Here is a 20295-nt window from a genome sequence, read left to right as displayed (position 1 = left end):
CCGATAATTTTTAATATTTTTTTTATTATTTTTCAAAATCCAATTAGACGAAACAATGTTTGTGCTTACGTAATTACAATATTTATTTATGTAATTCGTCAAAAAAATACAATATGGCATTTGTAATGAATATTTAAATGATATTAGAAGCAATCCAATAATCACAAAGATAAAGAAGCAAACCAATCATCACAAAGATAAAAGAAGCAAACCAATCATCACAAAGATAAAAGAAGCAAACCAATCATCACAAAGATAAAGAAGCAAACCAATCATAACAAAGATATAAGAAGCAATCCAATCATCACAAAAATAAAGAAGCAAAATAACCATAACAAAGATAAAAGAAGCAATCCAATCATCACAAAGATAAAGAAGCAAACCAATCGTCACAAAGATAAAAGAAGCAAACCAATCATCACAAAAATAAAATAAGCAAACCAATCGTCACAAAGATAAAAGAAGCAAACCAATCATCACAAAGATAAAAGAAGCAAACCAATTATCACAAAGATAAAAGAAGCAATCCGATCATCACAAAAATAAAGAAGCAAACCAATCATCACAAAATAAAGAAGCAAACCAATCATCACAAAGATAAAAGAAGCAATCCAATTCATCACAAAGATAAAGAAGCACACCAATCATCACAATGATAAAAGAAGCAAACCAATCATCACAAAGATAAAAGAAGCAAACCAATCATCACAAAGACAAAAGAATTAAACCAATCATCACAAAGATAAAAGAAGCAAACCAATTATCACAAAGATAAAAGAAGCAATCCGATCATCACAAAAATAAAGAAGCAAACCAATCATCACAAAATAAAGAAGCAAACCAATCATCACAAAGATAAAAGAAGCAATCCAATTCATCACAAAGATAAAGAAGCACACCAATCATCACAATGATAAAAGAAGCAAACCAAATATCACAGAGATTAAAGAAGCAAACCAATCATCACAAAGATAAAAGAAGCAAACCAATCATCACAAAGACAAAAGAATTAAACCAATCATCACAAAGATAAAAGAAGCAAACCAATCATCACAAAGACAAAAGAATTAAACCAATCATCACAAAGGCAAACCTACCATCAAAAATATAAAAGAAGCAAACCAATCATTACAAAGGCAAACAAACTATCACAAAAAAGCAAACCAAACCCACGAAGAAGAAGAAATTCAAAATAGCCGGAGTTTTTTGTGGGTTCTTGCATTCACTCATTTGTTGAATAACATACTTGTATAACATTTTGAGTGTGTCCAAATACTTGTTCACAAAATCTGGATTATCTCCAGTTACAGGAGTTATTTTCATATTATTTTTTGACATCTCATCAAAGATGAAGAAGAATATGGAAGTCTGGGCATTACTCACCAATAGATGTCTCTAGTGAAGTTCTAGTGATTCAAGAACAAGGTTTCTAAATTACTTCATATATACAGAACTTCCAAGAATTTGAGTAGTGTGGTTGTCAATAATGGGTAGAATCGGTGAATGTTACACGTGTGTAAAGTGATCACTTAAATCAGCCTATGACGGTCGTCAGCCCCGTAAATGCCCAGACTTCCATATTCTTCTTCATCTTTGATGAGATGTCAAAAAATAACATACTCGCTCATACATTGTGGCGTGTTGATTAATTTTACGCTGTAAGATCTCATTTCTCAAGATCTGCACAAACAACACACAAATGTTTATATATAGCCGCATTATTTGATAACACCACATTGGCCGAGTGCTCGCCGTCGGGTGACATCGTGTGTGTTGTGTATTGTGTGCGGCGCGCTGTGTTTACGCAAACACATTCTGTGCACTATCGTGTCCTCGCTCGTGACGATTCCGCGTTACAGAATAGGCAATTTGTGGCGGAAATAGTGCCAGAACGTGCTGAAAGTGCTGCTAAAAAATCACGTTTCTCGCAAATTAGACGTTTCAGCAAAATGTGAATCGTTTTGTTATGAAAAAAAAACAAAATAAAACAATCATAATACGAAAATAACACGTAAATAAATTAAACTCTATTGAATATTCATCTTCTAGCCATTATCCGCACCCCAATGGTGCATAGGGCACTGCATCATATAAACGCAGTGTTACCTTGATCGTTAACACATGAAGATAAGGTTATTAGCTCCTCGCTTCAGGTACCAGTCCAGGGTGATATTGAATAAATATTGCAGTGAAAAAATCACTTATATTTATTTGACCACCCCTTGGGAATCGAACCCGGGACCTCCAGAACGGTAGCCGAACCTGCTGACCATTACACTACGGAGGCGGACATCTTGATAAAGAAGCGGTTAGCTTCGAAACCGGTAGACGTTATAATTAAGTTATAATAAAATATTTATAGTAATATTAAAACAAAGTTACATTTTAATTATGTGAATCGTTTTGTTAAGAAAAAAACAAAGAAAAACATCATAATACGATAATTATATGTAAATAAATATGTCAGCTTTCGTACTATAATGGTTAGCACGCTCGGCTTCCGTACTGGAGGTCCCGGGTTCGATTTCCAGTAGGGGGTAAAATAAATATAAGGGATTTTTTCACTCTAATATTTATTCAAAATTACCCTGGACTGGTACCTGAAGTGGAGGACTGATCACCTTGCCTTAATGCAATTAAATATCAAGATAACACTGCGTCGCTACAATACAGCGCCCAATGCACCATTGGGTGCGGATAAGAAATATAAAATAAATAAATTGGACTCTATTAAATGTTGTATTCACGTAGTTTTTTCCACATTTATTTCATTTGACCAGTGACCGGGTTTTGTCTACATTACCGACATTATCAGACCTGTGGAAGGCTAGAAAAAAATCTATGATGTACTAAATTTAACTCTATCGAAGAATTTTCCAAAAAAAAACACAATTTATTATAATGATATATATGTATGGTAATTAAAACTAAAAATAACTCCTGTAATTGGAGATAATCCAGATTTGTGAACAAGTATTTGGACACACTCAAAATGTTGTAACTAACTAAACACCACCCGCTTCCCCGTGGGGTAGGCAGAGAGAATAGAACGCCATACCACTCTTGTCTTTATTATTTGAAATTTAAAAAAAAAACATTTGTTTAAAATATTGAAAATTTCTAAATATTTCGTATTTAAGTAATAAATTAACTGACCATCACAGGGTCACTGACGCCGCTTCTTCACAGGGGTAGGCTGAGAGAATAGAACGCCACACCAACCTATCTTTGCCCATTCCATATTCAAGCATCTTCTTATATATACCCGCCGATCATTTCGACTGTACCGGCCAAGTATTCAAGTATTTGATATACCTGATCATGCCAAGTTTTCCTCGGTCTTCCTCGGCTCCTTTTTCCTACTACCTAACCGAAATTCGTATCACAAATATGTTTTACCGTTCTTTCTTTATCAATAAAATAAATTGTAAATTATCGAATTAAAAAAAAAGACATAATTATTAATTATTATTTGTTATCAAGATTGTTGGTTCAAATTGTTCTGTTGTCTCTGCTTATCCCTGCGAGGAAGCGGCGTGATGGTTAGTTAGTTTACATATCGCTCACTCCTTTCAACAACGTCATATATCAAAAATCGTCAATTTTCAGCTGTGCATGTTTTTGGAATACCCAGAAAATGTACTAAATCCCAGCAAAAGCGGCATATTTTTAACTTAATGTTTACCCGCTACAGGGCAGAAAGTGTTGTTCTTGCATTTTGAAGAAAAAGTATTGTTTAATTATTTTTTTTTAAATATATGTACTAAATATTTTTCAAATGGAGAAAAAACATTCAGGCTTTACGTAAAAATATCTGTTGCGCAGTAAAAAGTTCAATAAGTGGCTTGATATATATTTTTAATTCATTTTATTATATTTTTAAACTTTAAAAACGATCTCCTGAAAAATCAAGTTTTTTTGTTGACGTTGTTGAAAGGAGTGAGCGATAAAGGTATTATATTATGGCGGAAAACGATAAATACCGTTTTATTTTTCGTAAAATTATGTGAATCATTTTATTTAAAAAAAACATCATATTATACGATAAAATATGTAAATAAATTAAACACTATTGAAGAATTGACAGTAAAAAAAAAACATAATCCTTTGTGATGTTATTTAAAAAAAAAACTATGTTTTTTTATAGAAAGTATATTTGATTCGATGTTTTTAAATTCTCTATTATACTGGAAAGCGGTTAGTTAGTTTACGTCTTGTATACGATATACCTCTAGAAAATGTTGACAATTTGACACAGTTTATAAGTTTTTTTAGACATATCGAACATATTAATTAAAACAAAACTTTTTTGTAGTATTTTCGTAAAAAGTTTTGTAAAATCTTTACTTGTTATATTATTTTTTGACATCTCATCCAAGATGAAGAAGAATATGGAAGTCTGGGCATTTACGGGGCTGACGACCGTCATAGGCTGGTTTAAGTCATCACTTTACACACTTGTAACATTCACCAATTCTACCCATTATTGACAACCACACTACTCCAATTCTTGGAAGTTCTATATGTATATATGAACCAATTTAGAAACCTTGTTCTTGAATTACTAGAACTTCACTAGAGACATCTATTGGTGAGATGTAAAGAAGCTTTTTACTAAGCAGAAACTCTTATATTAGTATGTGAGGTGCGAATCCTGGATTATAATCACACACATGAGAAACGCCAGAAAATACCATTTTCATTTTTATTATTAAGCTTATAATTTGACCAGATAATTTATTTACAACATTTTGAGTGTGTCCAAATACTTGTTCACAAAATCTGGATTATCTCCAATTACAGGAGTTATTTTCATATTATTTTTTGACATCTCATCAAAGATGAAGAAGAATATGGAAGTCTGGGCATTTACGGGTAAAGTGATCACTTAAACCAGCCTATGACGGTCGTCAGCCCCTCGTCATCTTTGATGAGATGTCACAAAATAATATGAAAATAACTCCTGTAATTGGAGATAATCCAGATTTTGTTTATTAGTTATATATCATAAATTAATATTTGAAAGGTTTTCATTTCGCTCACTCCTTTCAAGAACGTCATAAAACAAAAATCGTCAATTTTCAATTGTACATGTTTTCGGAATGCCTAGAAAATGTACTACAGTATATCCCAGCAAAAGAGGCATATTTTTAACTTAATATTTACTACAGGGCAGAAAATGTGGTTTTTGTATTTTGAAGAAAATGCATAGTTTAATTATTTTTTTAAATATACTAAATATTTTTCAAATAGAGAAAAAACCTTCAGGTTTTACCTAAAAAGATCTGTTGCACAGTAAAAAGTTCAATAAGTGGCTTGATATTTATTTTAAATATATTGTGTTATATTTTTAAACTTTAAAAACGTTCTACTGAAAAATCTTTTGATTTATGACGTTCTTGAAAGGAGTGAGCGATTTGGACTCAATCAAATATTTCACTCTTCTTGGCAGCTATTATATAAGGTTTTGACACGTGGATGCCATTTTTTCGTCTCGAAACCATACCTGAATTATGGACTAAATGAGCTTTTCCACCGTAGCGCAGTCAATTTTGGAGAGCCGATTCTTACAGATATCCGATAGATTTTCAATTAGGTCTGGCAAAATTCTTGACCAGTCCAACACAGTTCATTGTTTTTGTGCGAAAAATTTCATAATTTTTTGTATTTGTGGCAGGGAGTTAAATCCTGCTGAAATATCCCATTACCATTTGACCTTCGTTTTTGTATCTCTGGTAGTATCTTTTCCAGTAGAATTGGGTGATACTCCTCGCTGTTCATCATCTCAGTCACTGAAAGAAGCAGCCCTGGTCCATAATAAGAGGAACACCCCAAAACATTTTTTTAGAGGGTGTTGAAAACACGATAAAAAGTTTTGTTTAAAATAATCGGTTCGATACTGTACATGTATTTATATAGAATTTAGTATTGTTTGGAAAATAAATAATAATAAAATAATAATAAAACCCTTATCCGCACCCCAATGGTGCATAGGGCACTGCGTCATATAAACGCAGTGTTATCTTGATCGTTTACACATGAAGGAAAGGTGATCAGCCCTCCGCTTCAGGTACCAGTCCAGGGTAATATTGAATAAATATGACAGTGAAAAAAATCAATTATTTTTATAAATAAATAAACCTTTATTTTTCAAAAATATACATTTAGTACACATTATACTATATTTTTTTAAGACATAAACTATATATGCTATAAATCCTTGTACAGTTGGCAAAAAGAATTTTCTAAGGCAACTAATAAATATAAAAAACCTTGTAAAAATAAAACATAAAACCTCTGTTTTTAATACACTGTTATAATGTTTTAAATACCCTAGTATGACGTTTTAAATACAGCATTATGACTACGCTAAATCATGAACTAAATTCCTCGGGAAATTGGTATTGGAACTGAGAACAATGAAGTAAGAATTTGAGTGTTGAAGTACCAGTTTTCGTTCAGTGCTTGGAGATGTTTGGTCCTTTTTGTTTAACGTAAATAAATAATAAATAAATTGATAAAAAACACATACGCATAACTTGTTTTTGACATTTTTTTTAAATACAGTTCTATGATGTTTTGAATACAGTAATATGATGTTTTAAATACAGTATTATGATTACATTTAATCATGAACTAAATTCCTCGATACGTAGGAATTGGAACTAGGAATTAAAGTGTTTCGAGTTTTCTTTTAAAAAGTTTGGTGACGTTTTGACGCGATCGTTTAAAGTGCTCAGAAGCGTTATTACGCGAACGTTAAAGTGCTCGGAAGCGTTATTACGCGGACGTTAAAGTGCTCGGAAGCGTTATTACGCGAACGTTAAAGTGCTCAAAGACGTTTTCATACAAAATGGAGCGGGGTAAAAAGGTTTTCCCGCCAAACCCGAAGGAAACGGCAAACTGTTTTTCGAAATTGTCGTTCTACTGGACGATCCCGATGTTCATGATGGGATACAAAAGGCCTCTGGAACTGGAGGACATGTACGAAACGTTGACAGAGGACAAATCAAACAAATTGGGAGATACTTTGGAATGGTAATTATCATTTTCTTTGATATTATATATGTAGGTATGTGATAAAAAGATTTTTCATCAAATAAAAAAAAATCGCGAAAAATGTGTTGAAAAATTGTAGACCATTTTTTTTGACTAATAATGATGAAGTTTTTTAACAAATTATTCTGTTAGATAAGCAAACATATGAGATGAATGTAATTAGAAATAGAAGCAGAGGAAGACCGAGATAGACTTGGCACGATTGAGTTTTTCAAATAGACATCAACAAATAGAGCCGCCAATAATTTAGCAATGTCACCAATATTAAAATAAGTCCATCGTTTCTGTGACGCCATTCATTACCAACTTACGAAAACAACGTATTTACGAAGACGAATTTTCCACAAGAAAATGATGAATGAAAATATTGATTATATCGGCTGTTATAAACACTTCACGAGTCTAATACAATCCTTTATAGGTCAACCTATAAAGGCAATATTAAAATAACTCTATCGTTTCCGTGACGTCATTCGTTACCAACTTACGAAAACAACGTATTTACGAAGGCGAATTTTCCTCAAGAAAATGATGAATGAAAATATTGATTATATCGGCTGTTATAAACACTTCACGAGTCTAATACAATCCTTTATAGGTCAACCTATAAAGGCAATATTAAAATAACTCTATCGTTTCTGTGACGCCATTCATTACCAACTTGCGAAAACAACGTATTTACGAAGGCGAATTTTCCACAAGAAAATGATGAATGAAAATATTGATTATATCGGCTGTTATAAACATAGAACGCGTCTAATACAATCCTTTATAGGTTGAGTATGTTAAATTAGATATTCCTTCCGTCTGACAAAGGTCCATTATTATCTAATCTGAGCACAAAATAATTGGTCCCCCACCCTTCTTTATATACTATTTTAAAGCAGTTGCATGTGGTGGGGACAATATTGTAAACATTTAAAAGTCTGTGAACTGCGTCTCTTTGTTCTTCTGGAATACATAATCTTTTTATAAAAAAATACACAAATTCTTTGTCTGCCTCAGATAACAATTTAAAAAAAAATATATTAATTCTCTAAAATATGGCCATGTCAATAAATTCTTCCTTTCCCAGAAAATAAATATAAGGGTACGTACCTACATCCCCCATTAGCTACTGTTGTCTCCCATAAATTATTGCTGCACGTGTTAAAACTGTCACTTAGAATTGTATAGTTACATAAGGGGCGTAGTCCATTTGATCTTCACATTTGTTTGATAATGCCCTAACAAGGCGAAACAATTGTCACAAAATAATTTTTTATGTGTTGGTAAAATACAACTCAGTAGACTCAAAAATCTGGGTTTGATTTAAAATTAATATATAAATTAAAATGGAGTTCTACAAATTAAACGCCAAATCAATAAATAATAATCATCTTGTCCGCCTCCGTAGTGTAATGGTCAGCACGCTCGGCTACCGTTCTGTAGGTCCCGGGTTCGATTCCCAGGGGGGTTCAAATAAATATAAGTGATTTTCCACTGTAATATTTATTCAATATTACCCTGGATTGGTACCTGAAGCGGAGGGCTGATCACCTTTCCTTCATGTGTAAAAACGATCAAGATAACACTGCGTTATATGACGCAGTGCCCTATGCACCATTTGGGTGCAGATAAGGGTTTTATTATTATTATTATTCATTTTTAAGGCCTTAATCTTGTCCGCCTCTGTGGTGTAATGATCAGCGTGTTTAGCTACCGTGCTGGAGATCCCGGGTTCGATTCCCAGGGGGGGGGGTGAAAATAAATATTAGTGATTTTGCACTGTAATGTTTATTTAATATTACTCTGGACTGGTTTCTGAAGCGCACCTTGCCTTCATGTAAGTAATTATCAAGATGACACTGCGTCAATTCGATGCAGTGCCATTTACTAACCATCACGCCACTTACCGCAGGGGTAGGCAGAGAGAATAGAACGCCACACCAATCTGTCTGCAAATAAACTACGCCTCTTCCACATCCCTAGTGCCCTATGCACCATTGGGTGCGGATAACGGTTATAAGTAATTTTATTCAGGCTGAAAGCTTTAAAGAACGGGGATTATTTAAACAGGGATTTTAGAGTTAAGGTTTTTTGCCAATATACCCACGATATATATTCAATTAAAGTAATTTTTAAGACACAGAAGGCTAAAGAAGAAGAAGAAAAATGGGAAGAATTGGGGAAAAATTCAAAGGTCGTTCTTGTGTACTGAATGGCGAAGTGAAACTTATAAAGAAATAAATAAATAAATTAGAATTATGAATGGGACATGTGGTGATTAATATATTCCTTTATATAGAGTGAATGTGTGTTTAGATACCTATTTGGCGGTGAAGATATTGCTGTTTTCATTAAATTATTTATTTTTCTGTTAGCCTATTGGCTAGATACCGGAAGTATGCCACATTTATCCATAATATCACCCTACTTCATTCTGAGTGCGTCCAAATACTAGTTCAGAAAAATCTCCAATTACAGGAGTTATTTTTCATATAATTATTTTTATTATTATTATTATTTTGTTCATATTTGTCCGCCTCCGTAGTGTGATGGTCAGCACGCTCGGCTACCGTTCTGGAGGTCCCGGGTTCGATTCCCAGGGGGGGTAAAATAAATATAAGTGATTTTTTTCACTGTCGTATTTATTCAATATTACCCTGGACCTGAAGCGGAGGGCTGATCACCTTTCCTTCATGTGTAAACGATCAAGACAACACTGCGGTTATATGACGCAGTGCCCTATGCACCACTGGGTGCGGATGAGGGTTTGAAGAAGAAGATGAAGGAATAAGACATGTTAGTACTGTAGTTAGTTACAGAAAGCAATCAAAACATAATCGATGAATGATAACGATCAAGATAACACTGCGTTTATATGATGCAGTGCCCTATGCACCATCAAGTGCGGATAAAGGTTTTTTATTGTTTTTTTTATTAAAGTCAGTAAAATGCGGTATATACCTTGATGTGTGTTATGTGTTTTAAAAATACACGAGTGTAAATCGCTCACTCCTTTCAAGAACGTCATAAATCAAAAATCGTCAATTTTCAGTTGTTTATGTTTTCAGAATTCCCAGAAAATGTACTGTATCCTAGAAAAATCGGTATATTTTTAACTTCATATTTACCCGCTACATGGCAGAAAGTGTTGTTTTTGCATTTTGAAGAAAAGGTATTGTTTAATTATTTTTTTAAATACACTGAAATTTTTCAAATGGAGAAAAAACCTTCAGGTTTTACCTAAAAAGATCTGTTGCACAGTAAAAAGTTCAATAAGTGGCTTGATATTTATTTTTAATACATTGCATTATATTTTTAAACTTAAAAAACGTTCTCCTGAAAAATCGATTTGTTTGATTTATGACGTTCTTGAAAGGAGTGAGCGATATGACGTTGTTGAAAGGAGTGAGCGATGTATCCATGAGAAATATATTTAATTATATGCACATGTATATGTATGTGTTTTGTTTTTATGTGTACATTTCATTTCTTATAATTGGCATCGTCTGTAATTATGGACATTTGAACAAACTCGACGGTTTGTAGTAGCGTGCATTCATGGCGGTGGCGGTGGTCGAGACATTGAAAATTACAAACATATGTTCGTCAACACACTGTTTAATTGACAACCAACAAAGAAACTCTTCTCCATTTTCTATCGTACGTATTCTCCAGACGATGAAACTCGAATATGATTAAGCGTTTGGTTTTGAACAAAAGGGATTTTCAGGGCTGAAACTTTAGACAAAAATTATCATTTACCCATTCCCTTCCGGTGCTAAAATAAAACGCGCGTCCCGGTGTTTCTCATGTATGTGATCATAGTCCAGGATTCGGATCTCACATACTAATAAAAGAGTTTCTACTCAATAACAGAGCTTCTTTTTATCTCTCCAATAGATGTCTCTAGTGAAGTTCTAGTGATTCAAGAACAATGTTTCAAAATTTAACCTTTCCCTTCCGGTGCTGAAATAAAACGCGCGTTCTGGTGTTTCTCATGTATGTGATCATAGTCCAGGATTCGGATCTCACATACTAATAAAAGAGTTTCTGCTCTATTGAGCAGAGCTAAAGCTTCTTTTCATCTCTCCAATAGATGTCTCTAATGAAGTTCTAGTGATTCAAGAACAATGTTTCAAAATTGGTTCATATATATAGAGCTTCCAAGAATTTAAGTAGTGTGGTTGTCAATAATGGGTAGAATTGGTGAATGTTACACGTGTGTAAAGCGATCATTAACCAGCCTATGACGGTCGTCAGCCCCGTAAATGCCCAGACTTCCATATTCTTCTTCATTTTTGATGAGATGTCAAAAAATAATTCAGAAATGATGACATTGAGGTACATAACGGAAACACGTTAAGAGATTGAATAAGGAACACAGGAATTGGAAAAATGTGATTGATCCAAAATTAAACACGGTTATTGGATTGAATTCTACTTTTATTTACATATCGTAGTCGTACAGGAGAAAGTGACCAACTAACAAAACGTAATATGTGCCATTTAAGTCACTTTTGCTTGGCAACAAAATAAACATCAATGCAGTTAGTCATTTTAAACAAGTCAATATATTATACTTCCAAGTTTAAAATCGCTTTGGGATGTTTTTCAGGGCAATATTAAGCTAGTAAGATATCAAATAGTCAATGATCACGTTTTTGTAAAAAATGCACTTGGTCACTTTCTCCTGTATGACTACGATATAATTTATGATTAAACCCCTATAGATTTAATTTTTGTAAAATCTCTTATAAAAAAATAATAATTAAAAAAATAAGATAAGAAATATTTTCAGGGTAAAGGTTGGCAATTCGGAACCGTGTACTCCCAACTTAACAGACTTTATTACCATTTGCCGAATTTGACAGTACTTACTTGGAATAATATCATTCCCAAATATGTACATTAAAGTTTAATAAACACGTGATGTACGGTACACTGTCGATTTTCCGGGGCCGGGTTTACCGTGAAGCGGATTATCCGGAATACTTGACGCGTTTAAAAATTATTTTATAAAAACAAAATTATTTCACAATAGTACTTATACTGTCGAAATTTTCTCGTTGAGGGCTGAACACATTTCTTGTCCGCAGTGGTAAACTAATAATAGTTTGATCAAACTCGTAACACAGTGTGCGCGAGTTCACAATAACCATCTATGGTGGGATGAGGAAATATCTAGAAGTTTATCTAGAAGTTGGTGTAGTGTGGTTGTCAATCATGGGATGAGTTAGTGAATGTTACACGTGTGTAAAGTGATCACTAAGCGCAAGCCTATGACGGTCGTAAGCCCTGTAAATGCTCAGGCTTACATATACTTCTCCATCTACGTTGAGATGTCAACAAGTGTTGCAAATAAATAACTCCTAATTGAAGGTTATCCAGATTTGTGAACAAGTATTTGGACACACTCAAAATGTTGTAAAAATTTAAATCAATAAGGAATCCATCAAAGTAAGACAAAGATATGCTGTATTTGTAATTTTTTTTTCAATTTAAAATTTAAAATGATGCTTAAAATTATTAATTATAAAAACAGATCTAGTCCGTTCACAGTTATTTTACCTCTAGTTTTTTTGTTGATTTTTTAAAATTATTTATGTTGCCAAATAAATCTACCCATTATTGACAACCACACTACTCAAATTCTTGGAAGTTCTAGACATATGGACCAATTTAGAAACCTTGTTCATGAAGAATATAAGAGTTTCTGCTTAATAAAAAGCTTCTTTACATCTCACCAATAGATGTCTCTAGTGAAGTTCTAGTGATTCATGAACAAGGTTTCTAAATTGGTCCATATATATAGAACTTCCAAGAATTTGAGTAGTGTGGTTGTCAATAATGGGTAGAATTGGTGAATTTACACGTGTGTAAAGTGATCACTTAAACCAGCCTATGACGGTCGTAAGCCCCGTAAATGCCCAGACTTCCATATTCTTCTTCATCTTTGATGAGATGTCAAAAAAAAAAAGAATTAATATTAGTTTGAAAAAATCACTTGTATTTATTTGACCCCCCCTGGGAATTGAACCCGGGACCTCCAGCACGGTAGCCCAGCGTGCTAAACATTACACCACGGAGGTGGGCATATTAACTAACTAACTAACTAACTAACTAACCATCACGCCGCTTCCCCGCAGGGGTAGGCAGAGAGAATCGAACGCCACACCACTCTGTCTTTGCAAACATTCTTTGCCTCTTCTACATTCATGCATCTCCTCATACATACCCGACGATTATTACGACTCCTGACCCGGCCGCTTTCAAGTATTTGACATACCTGATTGTGCCAAGTTTTCCTCGGTCGTCCTCTGCTTCTTTTTCCAACTACATTCGCTCCATAAATTTGTTTAACCGTTCTTTCTTCGCTCATACGCTCCACATGTCCAAACCATCTCAACACACCTTTCTTAATTTTATCGATAATGCTTATCTCAGCCTTACATTCTTTCCTTATTTCATCATTCGAACATCTATCAAACATCGTTTTGCCACACATTCGTCTGAGGGATCGCATTTCGACTGCATTCAGTCTGCTTTCATCCTTCTTTTGCCAACTCCATGCTTCGCTTCCATACATAAGGGTTGGAACCAGAACTCCATTGTGTACTGCCAGTTTAGCTTCCGCTGATAGATTTTTATTTGCTAAAACTGATTATTGTGAAATGCAAAAGAATTTAAAATAAAGAAAAAATGGGTGGTTTCCTGCTTTTCAAATTGGCTCTTGATGGAATTTGAGATGGCGCCAGTGGAAACATTGTGTAAATATTAACGATTGTCCATTATAAATTATGACTAATAATTTTCTTTGCAATGTAATGTTCAGCCATGTAGATAAAAACACGATCGGTTGTGGATTAAGGTGGTAGTTCGGAAAGTCCAATATGGTTAGGTATCTTGTGTAGTAAGTTAGTTAACTTGTGTAGTTAGTAAGTTAATTTGTGTAATTAGTTAGTTAACTTGTGTAGTTAGTAAGTTACATTGTGTAGTTAGTTAGTTATCTTGTGTAATTAGTCAGTCAATTTGTGTATTTAGTAAGTTTACTTATGTAATTAATTAGTAGACTTATGTAGTTAGTTTGTTTATTAGTTAAGTCATGCAGTATGTTGGTTAGTTATTTTGTGTAATTAGTACGTTTTTTCAGTTGTGAAGTTAGTAAGTTAACTTGTGATTAGTTAATTGATTTGTGTAGTTAGTTACTACATAAGTTAACTTATTAATAATAATAAGTTAACTTACGTAGTTAGTTTTTAGTCGGTTAGAGTTATTTCGTGTATCAAGTTGGTTAACTTGTGTAGTTAGTATGTTAACTTGTGTAATTAGTTAGTTAACTTGTGTTATCAGTAAGTTAACTTGAGTAAATAGTTAGTTAACTTGTGTAGTTAGTTGGTTAATTAGTTAACATACATATGTTAACTACATAGTTACATAACTACATAGTTAGTTATAAGTTGTCGTATCTTTTTTAGTTAGTTTGCTTGCGTGATTAGTTATTTGTGTGGTTAGTTTGTTAATTAGTAATTCGTTAACTTGTGTATTATTTTGTTAATTTGTGAGTTTAGTTAGTCATTCAACTTGTTTAGTTAATTAGTAAGTTAACTTATGTTGTTAGTTAACTTGTGCAGTTAGTTAGTCAACTTGTGTTGTTAGTTAGTCAACTTGCGTTGTCGGTTAGTTAACTTGTGTATTTTGTAAAAGGATAAGATAAAAAGCAAAGATAAAAAATACTTCATTTCAAATATTTTAATTACTTTCCTCTGAATAATATGGTGTATGTATGAAAGATTTATATGTGTTTTGTACTGCGGTAAGGTGCACTTGTGTCAATAAATAATTTGCAGATTTTTTTAACGTTTGATTTCTGTTTTTGCAAACAAAATTACTGTATGTTTCTCTCTCTTTCTCTCTCTCACACTCACACACACACACACGTTAATTATGTATATGTAGACAAGATGACCAGTCTTGGGGTTCAGGTACCTGTCTAGGGTAATATTAAATAAATATTTTTTTAATGAAAAATCACTTAAATTTGCTTCGACTCCACTGGGAATTGATATTACAGCTTGACTTTAAAATTTACAAGCAAATAGTTGCTTGGCTGTGTAATTCAAAAGCATATATCGCTCACTGGTTTCAAAAACGTCATATATAAAAATAACTTGATTTTCAGGACATCGCTTTTAATGTTTAAAAATATAATCTATTAAAAATAAATATCTAGCCACTTATTGAACTTTTTACTGTGTAACAAATCTTTTAAGGTAAAACCTGAGTGTTTTTTCTCCATTTAAAAAATATTTAGTATTTAAAAAAAAACTTAACAATACATTTTCTTAAAAATGCAAAAACAACACTTTCTCCCCTGTAGCGGGTAAATACTAAGTTAAAAATATGCCGCTTTTGCTGGGATACAGTACATTTTCTGGGCATTTCGATAACATGCACAACTGAAAATTGACGATTTTCTATATATGACGTTGTTGAAAGGAGTGAGCGATAAAGCATACTTTTATATGTTTTTGATTGCAAAATTAAAAGGCATATAATTTCTTCACTTTATAATTTATGTAAAAGCGTAAAGTTACTTGACAGTAAAATTAAAAAGCATAAATTACTTGACTGCATAATTTAAAGGCACATATGTAGTTGCTCGGCTTTATAATTTAAGAGCACGTAATTGCTTGGCCTTGTAATTCAAAGGCATATAATTGCTTCACTTTATAATTTAAAATCGTATAGTTGCTTCACCGTATAATTAAAACGCGTTTAATTGCTTGACCTTACAATTTTAAACCGTATAGTTGCTTGACCGTATTATTTAAACCCATACTTGACTTCATAATTTAAACGCATATAAGTTACTTGACTCCATAATTTGAAAAAGTAAAATTGCTTGACTTAATAATTTAAAGGATATTTTGAAGGCTTGTAGTTACTTGTCCGCCTCCGTAGTGTAATGGTCAGCACTCTCGGCTACCGATCTGAAGGTCCCGGGTTCGATTCCCAAGGGGGGTAAAATAAATACAAGTGATTTTTTCACTGTCATATTTATTCAATATTACCCTGGACTGGTACCTGAAGCGGAGGGCTGACCACCTTTCCTTCATATGTAAACGATCAAGATAACACTGCGTTTATATGACGCAGTGCCCTATGCACGATTGGGGTGCGGATAAGGGTTTTATTATTATTATTAGTTACTTGACTAATTTGAAGTTGTATATTTGCTTGACTGTATGAATATTATAATATAAAGGTATATAATTGCTTGAAACTAACTAAAACTAACCATCACGCCGCTTCCCCGCAGGGGTAGGCAGAGAGAATAGAGCGCCACACCACTCTGTCCTTGCAAACATTCTTCGCCTCTTCCACGTTCATGCATCTCCTCATACATACCCGCCGATTGTTACGACTCCTAACCTGACCACTTTCGAGTATTTGGCATACCTGATCGTGCCATGTTTTTCTCGGTATTCCTCTGCTTATTTTCCCAATAACATTCGCCTCATAAATTTGTTTTACTGTTCTTTCCTCATTCATTCGTTCTACATGTCCAAACCATCTCAACACACTGAATAAATAAATAAATAATAAATAATTGCTTGAATGTGTAATTTCAAGGAACAAGGTTACTGGAAATGGTTAATTTGACACTATGTTTAGTATCTCGACTGTCTTATTTAGTAGGGGTTATAAAATACCTCTCAGAATAATCTCTAAATCAACTCCAGTACTTAAAATGCTGACTGCAAACATCACCGTGATATATGATAGATATGCGATGAAGATAAAAACGTTTTGCTAGAATGTCGAAAACCTAGTGATGACGTAACTGAACGTGTCGCATAAGTAATTGCTTTTTTTTACTTAAAATGTACAAAAATTTAACTCCTGTCAGTTGCTCCAAGTTAATCAGACGATAAAGATGGTTGGCTTCATTGATCAATGCCATATTTTTTTATACATCACTCACTCCTTTCAAGAACGTCATAAATCAAAAAACTTGATTTTTCAGGAGAACGTTTTTAAAGTTTTAAAAATATAATACAATGTGTTAAAAATAAACATATCAAGCCTCTTATTGAACTTTTTACTGTGCAACAGATCTTTATAGGCGAAACCTGAAGGTTTTTTCTCCATTTGAAAAATATTATGTATATTTAAAAAATATAGTCCGCCTCCGTAGTGTAATGGTCAGCACGCTCGGCTACCGTTCTGGAGGTCCCGGGTTCGATTCCCAAGGGGGGTAAAATAAATATAAGTGATTTTTTCACTGTAATATTTATTCAATATTATTACCCTGGACTGGTACCTGAAGCGGAGGGCTGATCACCTTTCCTTCATGTGTAAACGATCAAGATAACACCGCGTTTATATGACGCAGTGCCCTATGCACCATTGGGGTGCGGATAAGGGTTTTATTATTTTTATTATTATTTAAAAAAAATAATTAAACAATACCCTTTCTTCAAAATGCAAAAACAACACTTCTTGCCCTGTAGCGGGTAAATTTTAAGATAAAAATTTGTCTCTTTTGCTGGGATATAGTACATTTTCTGAACATTCCGAAAATATGGACAACTGAAAATTAACGATTTTTGATTTATGACGTTCTTGAAAGGAGTGAGCGATATTGGATATTTGGGCATGTTATTTTGAGGGTTTTAAAAAATATTTATTTATATATTTTATTATTTCTCTATAGCTTATATTACAACGAGTGTAAACAATTATTTACACTTAATTTACTACATCTACAAATAAATTTTTACATCTCCTTACAGTAAACAAAACATTTATTTTTAAATTCTTTCAGACTCTTTTCATTCTTCATACATTCAGGCATCTCACCATACATTTTCAAACCCTTATACATTTTTTGTCCGCCTCCGTAGTGTAATGGTCAGCACACTCGGCTACCGTTCTGGAGGTCCCGGGTTCGATTCCCAAGGGGGGTAAAATAAATATAAGTGATTTTTCACTGTAATATTTATTTAATATTATTACCCTAGACTGGTACCTGAAGCGGAGGGTTGATCACCTTTCCTTCATGTGTAAACGATCAAGATAACACCGCGTTTATATGACGCAGTGCCCTATGCACCATTGGGTGCGGATAAGGGTTTTATTATTATTATACATTAAACAATTTTGCGACTCTGTTTTTTTCATAACAAACTACATTAAGGCAGCTTGTGCACAACACTAAATTAGCGACTACGACAGTTTAGCGTGATCGAATTTACGCGCAACGTGTTCACGCACCGATCAACAGCACCGATCCGAAGAAAGACGGGCAAAAGCACAAGCCAATCATCGTTTTAAAACGATAACTGACGTGTCGGACGGTAAAATTCCGTGTAATTCCGTGTAGTGGACAAACGCCCTAAGGGCGGTTTGGCCATCTTTCTTCGGATCGGTGCGTGAACACGTTGCACGTAAATTCTTTTTCTTCTTCTTCTTTTTGTAGATCCTAGGGATCTGTTTGTGTCTCCGCAAGTCGCTCTTGGGATGTCGACTCCCAGCTGACTTTCCATCTTTTCGGAGGTATGCCTGGGGGTCTGCGTCCTCGTCATAGTCGCTTTTATTTTTCAAAACCGGACGGTAAAATTCCGTGCAGTGCACAAGCGGCTTTACAGCAACACGAATTCACACTTAGGGCCTTATTGTTATACAAAGTGCTTGGTACCTACTCGGAAAAATAGTCTAGATTGTTGAAATAACAGGAAAACCGCACCATCTGCGCCTTTATGCTCGACCCACATAACGTATATCGCTCACCCCTTTCAAGAACGTCATAAATAAAAAAACTTGATTTTTCAGGAGAGCGTTTTTAAAGTTTAAAACTATTATTCAATAGATTTATATTATCCACTGACACTTTGTGATGGAATTGCATTTTTAATATATTATTAGATTGAAACCAATATTTTTAGCTTTTCCACTTTATTTTTATTTGACCAGCGACCGGGTTTCGTCGTTACCGACATCATCAGACTGGTTGATGACATCATCAGACATCATCAGACATCATCAGACATCACCAGTCTGATGATGTCGGTAACGACGAAACCCGGTCGCTGGTCAAATAAAAATAAAGTGGAAAAGCTAAAAATATTGGTTTTAATCTAATAATATATTATTATACACTACATTAAAAATAAATATCAAGCCACTAATTAAACTTTTTTTTGTGCAACAGATATTTTTAGGAAAACCTGAAGGTTTTTTCGCCATTTGAAAAATATTTAGTATATTTAAAAAAATAATTCAATAATACATTTTCTTCAAAATGCAAAAACAACACTTTCTGCCCTGTAGCGGGTAAATATTAAGTTAAAAACATGCCTCTTTTGCTGGGATATAGTACATTTCCTGGGCATTCCGAAAACGTGCACAACTGAAAATTGGCGATTTTTGATTTATGACGTTCTTGAAAGGAGTGAGCGATATATATAATCTTATTTGCAAAATAAGCGGTGAAACTAAGCAAGGGAATTCCAGCGCGCGGGACAATTGGTCGTAACTTTAATTTGATCGATTCGCTAGCCGATGTTCCTACAGCACAAGGCTGACAGATGTGCCGAGTGATCGATTGCTTTAATTTTTAATTAAAATTAATCCTCTAGTACAAAAGTACCAAATTAAGAAATTTCAGAGGTGCATATTTACCATATTATTGTAACGTATTTAACATGTCCGCCTTGTCCGCCTCCGTGGTGTGGTTAGCGTGTTTAGCTACCTTGCTGGAGGTCCCAGGTTCGATTCCTAGGGGAGGGGGGTGAAAATGAATATTAGTGATTTTATAATCTAATATTTTTTTTAAATATTGCCCTGGGCTTACCTCTGAAACGTAAGAGTGTTGCCTGAAGCAATTGACAATCAATATAACGCTGTGTCAATACGATGCAGTGCCCTATGCACCATTGGGTGCGAATAAAGGTTACAAAGAAAGGAAGAGGGATAAGCTAACTAAAGAAATAAAAAAAATTATGTTGAGGCGTCAAAAAAGCAGTTTATTAAATAATGTATTATTGTTACCAGGTATTATTTTCAAGACATCCAAAGATGCGAGGCCAAGAGAAAGGCCTCTGGGACCAGCGACCCTGCTGCAGGACCTCGCCCCAGCCTCGCCAGGACCCTCGTCAGGACTTTCTGGGTGGAGATCGTCTTCTTGGGGTTCCTGGCCTTCGTCAACGAGGCCGTTATAAAGTAAGTAAGACCATACACTATTGC

At 34.0% G+C, this 20295-nt stretch overlaps 1 protein-coding gene across 4 annotated transcripts in view; it reads left to right on the top strand.

Moving 5' to 3' along the window:
* Window positions 1–1733: 1733 nt before the first annotated feature.
* The window catches only part of LOC148302546 (ATP-binding cassette sub-family C member 4-like), a 37468-nt gene continuing 18906 nt past the window's right edge, over window positions 1734–20295 (top strand). Inside the window, exons 1-3 of one of the 4 annotated variants that reach the window (XM_088271402.1) lie at window positions 1734–1951; window positions 6568–7038; window positions 20104–20271. In XM_088271402.1, the coding sequence (XP_088127528.1) occupies window positions 6854–7038; window positions 20104–20271 (353 nt within the window). In that variant the 5' untranslated portion in view covers window positions 1734–1951; window positions 6568–6853. Of the gene's footprint in view, window positions 2012–6337; window positions 7039–20103; window positions 20272–20295 lie in introns of all 4 variants that reach the window. The other 3 variants (XM_088271399.1, XM_088271401.1, XM_088271400.1) reach the window with 3 other exon arrangements.

The sequence above is a fragment of the Brachycentrus maculatus genome, unplaced genomic scaffold, assembly GCF_059751285.1.
Source record: "Brachycentrus maculatus isolate JH-2025_06_01 unplaced genomic scaffold, ASM5975128v1 h1tg000440l, whole genome shotgun sequence".
NCBI classification, from domain to species: Eukaryota; Metazoa; Arthropoda; class Insecta; order Trichoptera; family Brachycentridae; genus Brachycentrus; species Brachycentrus maculatus.
Note: the sequence above shows the minus strand (reverse complement) of the source record. Positions and strands in the feature narration are given on the sequence as shown.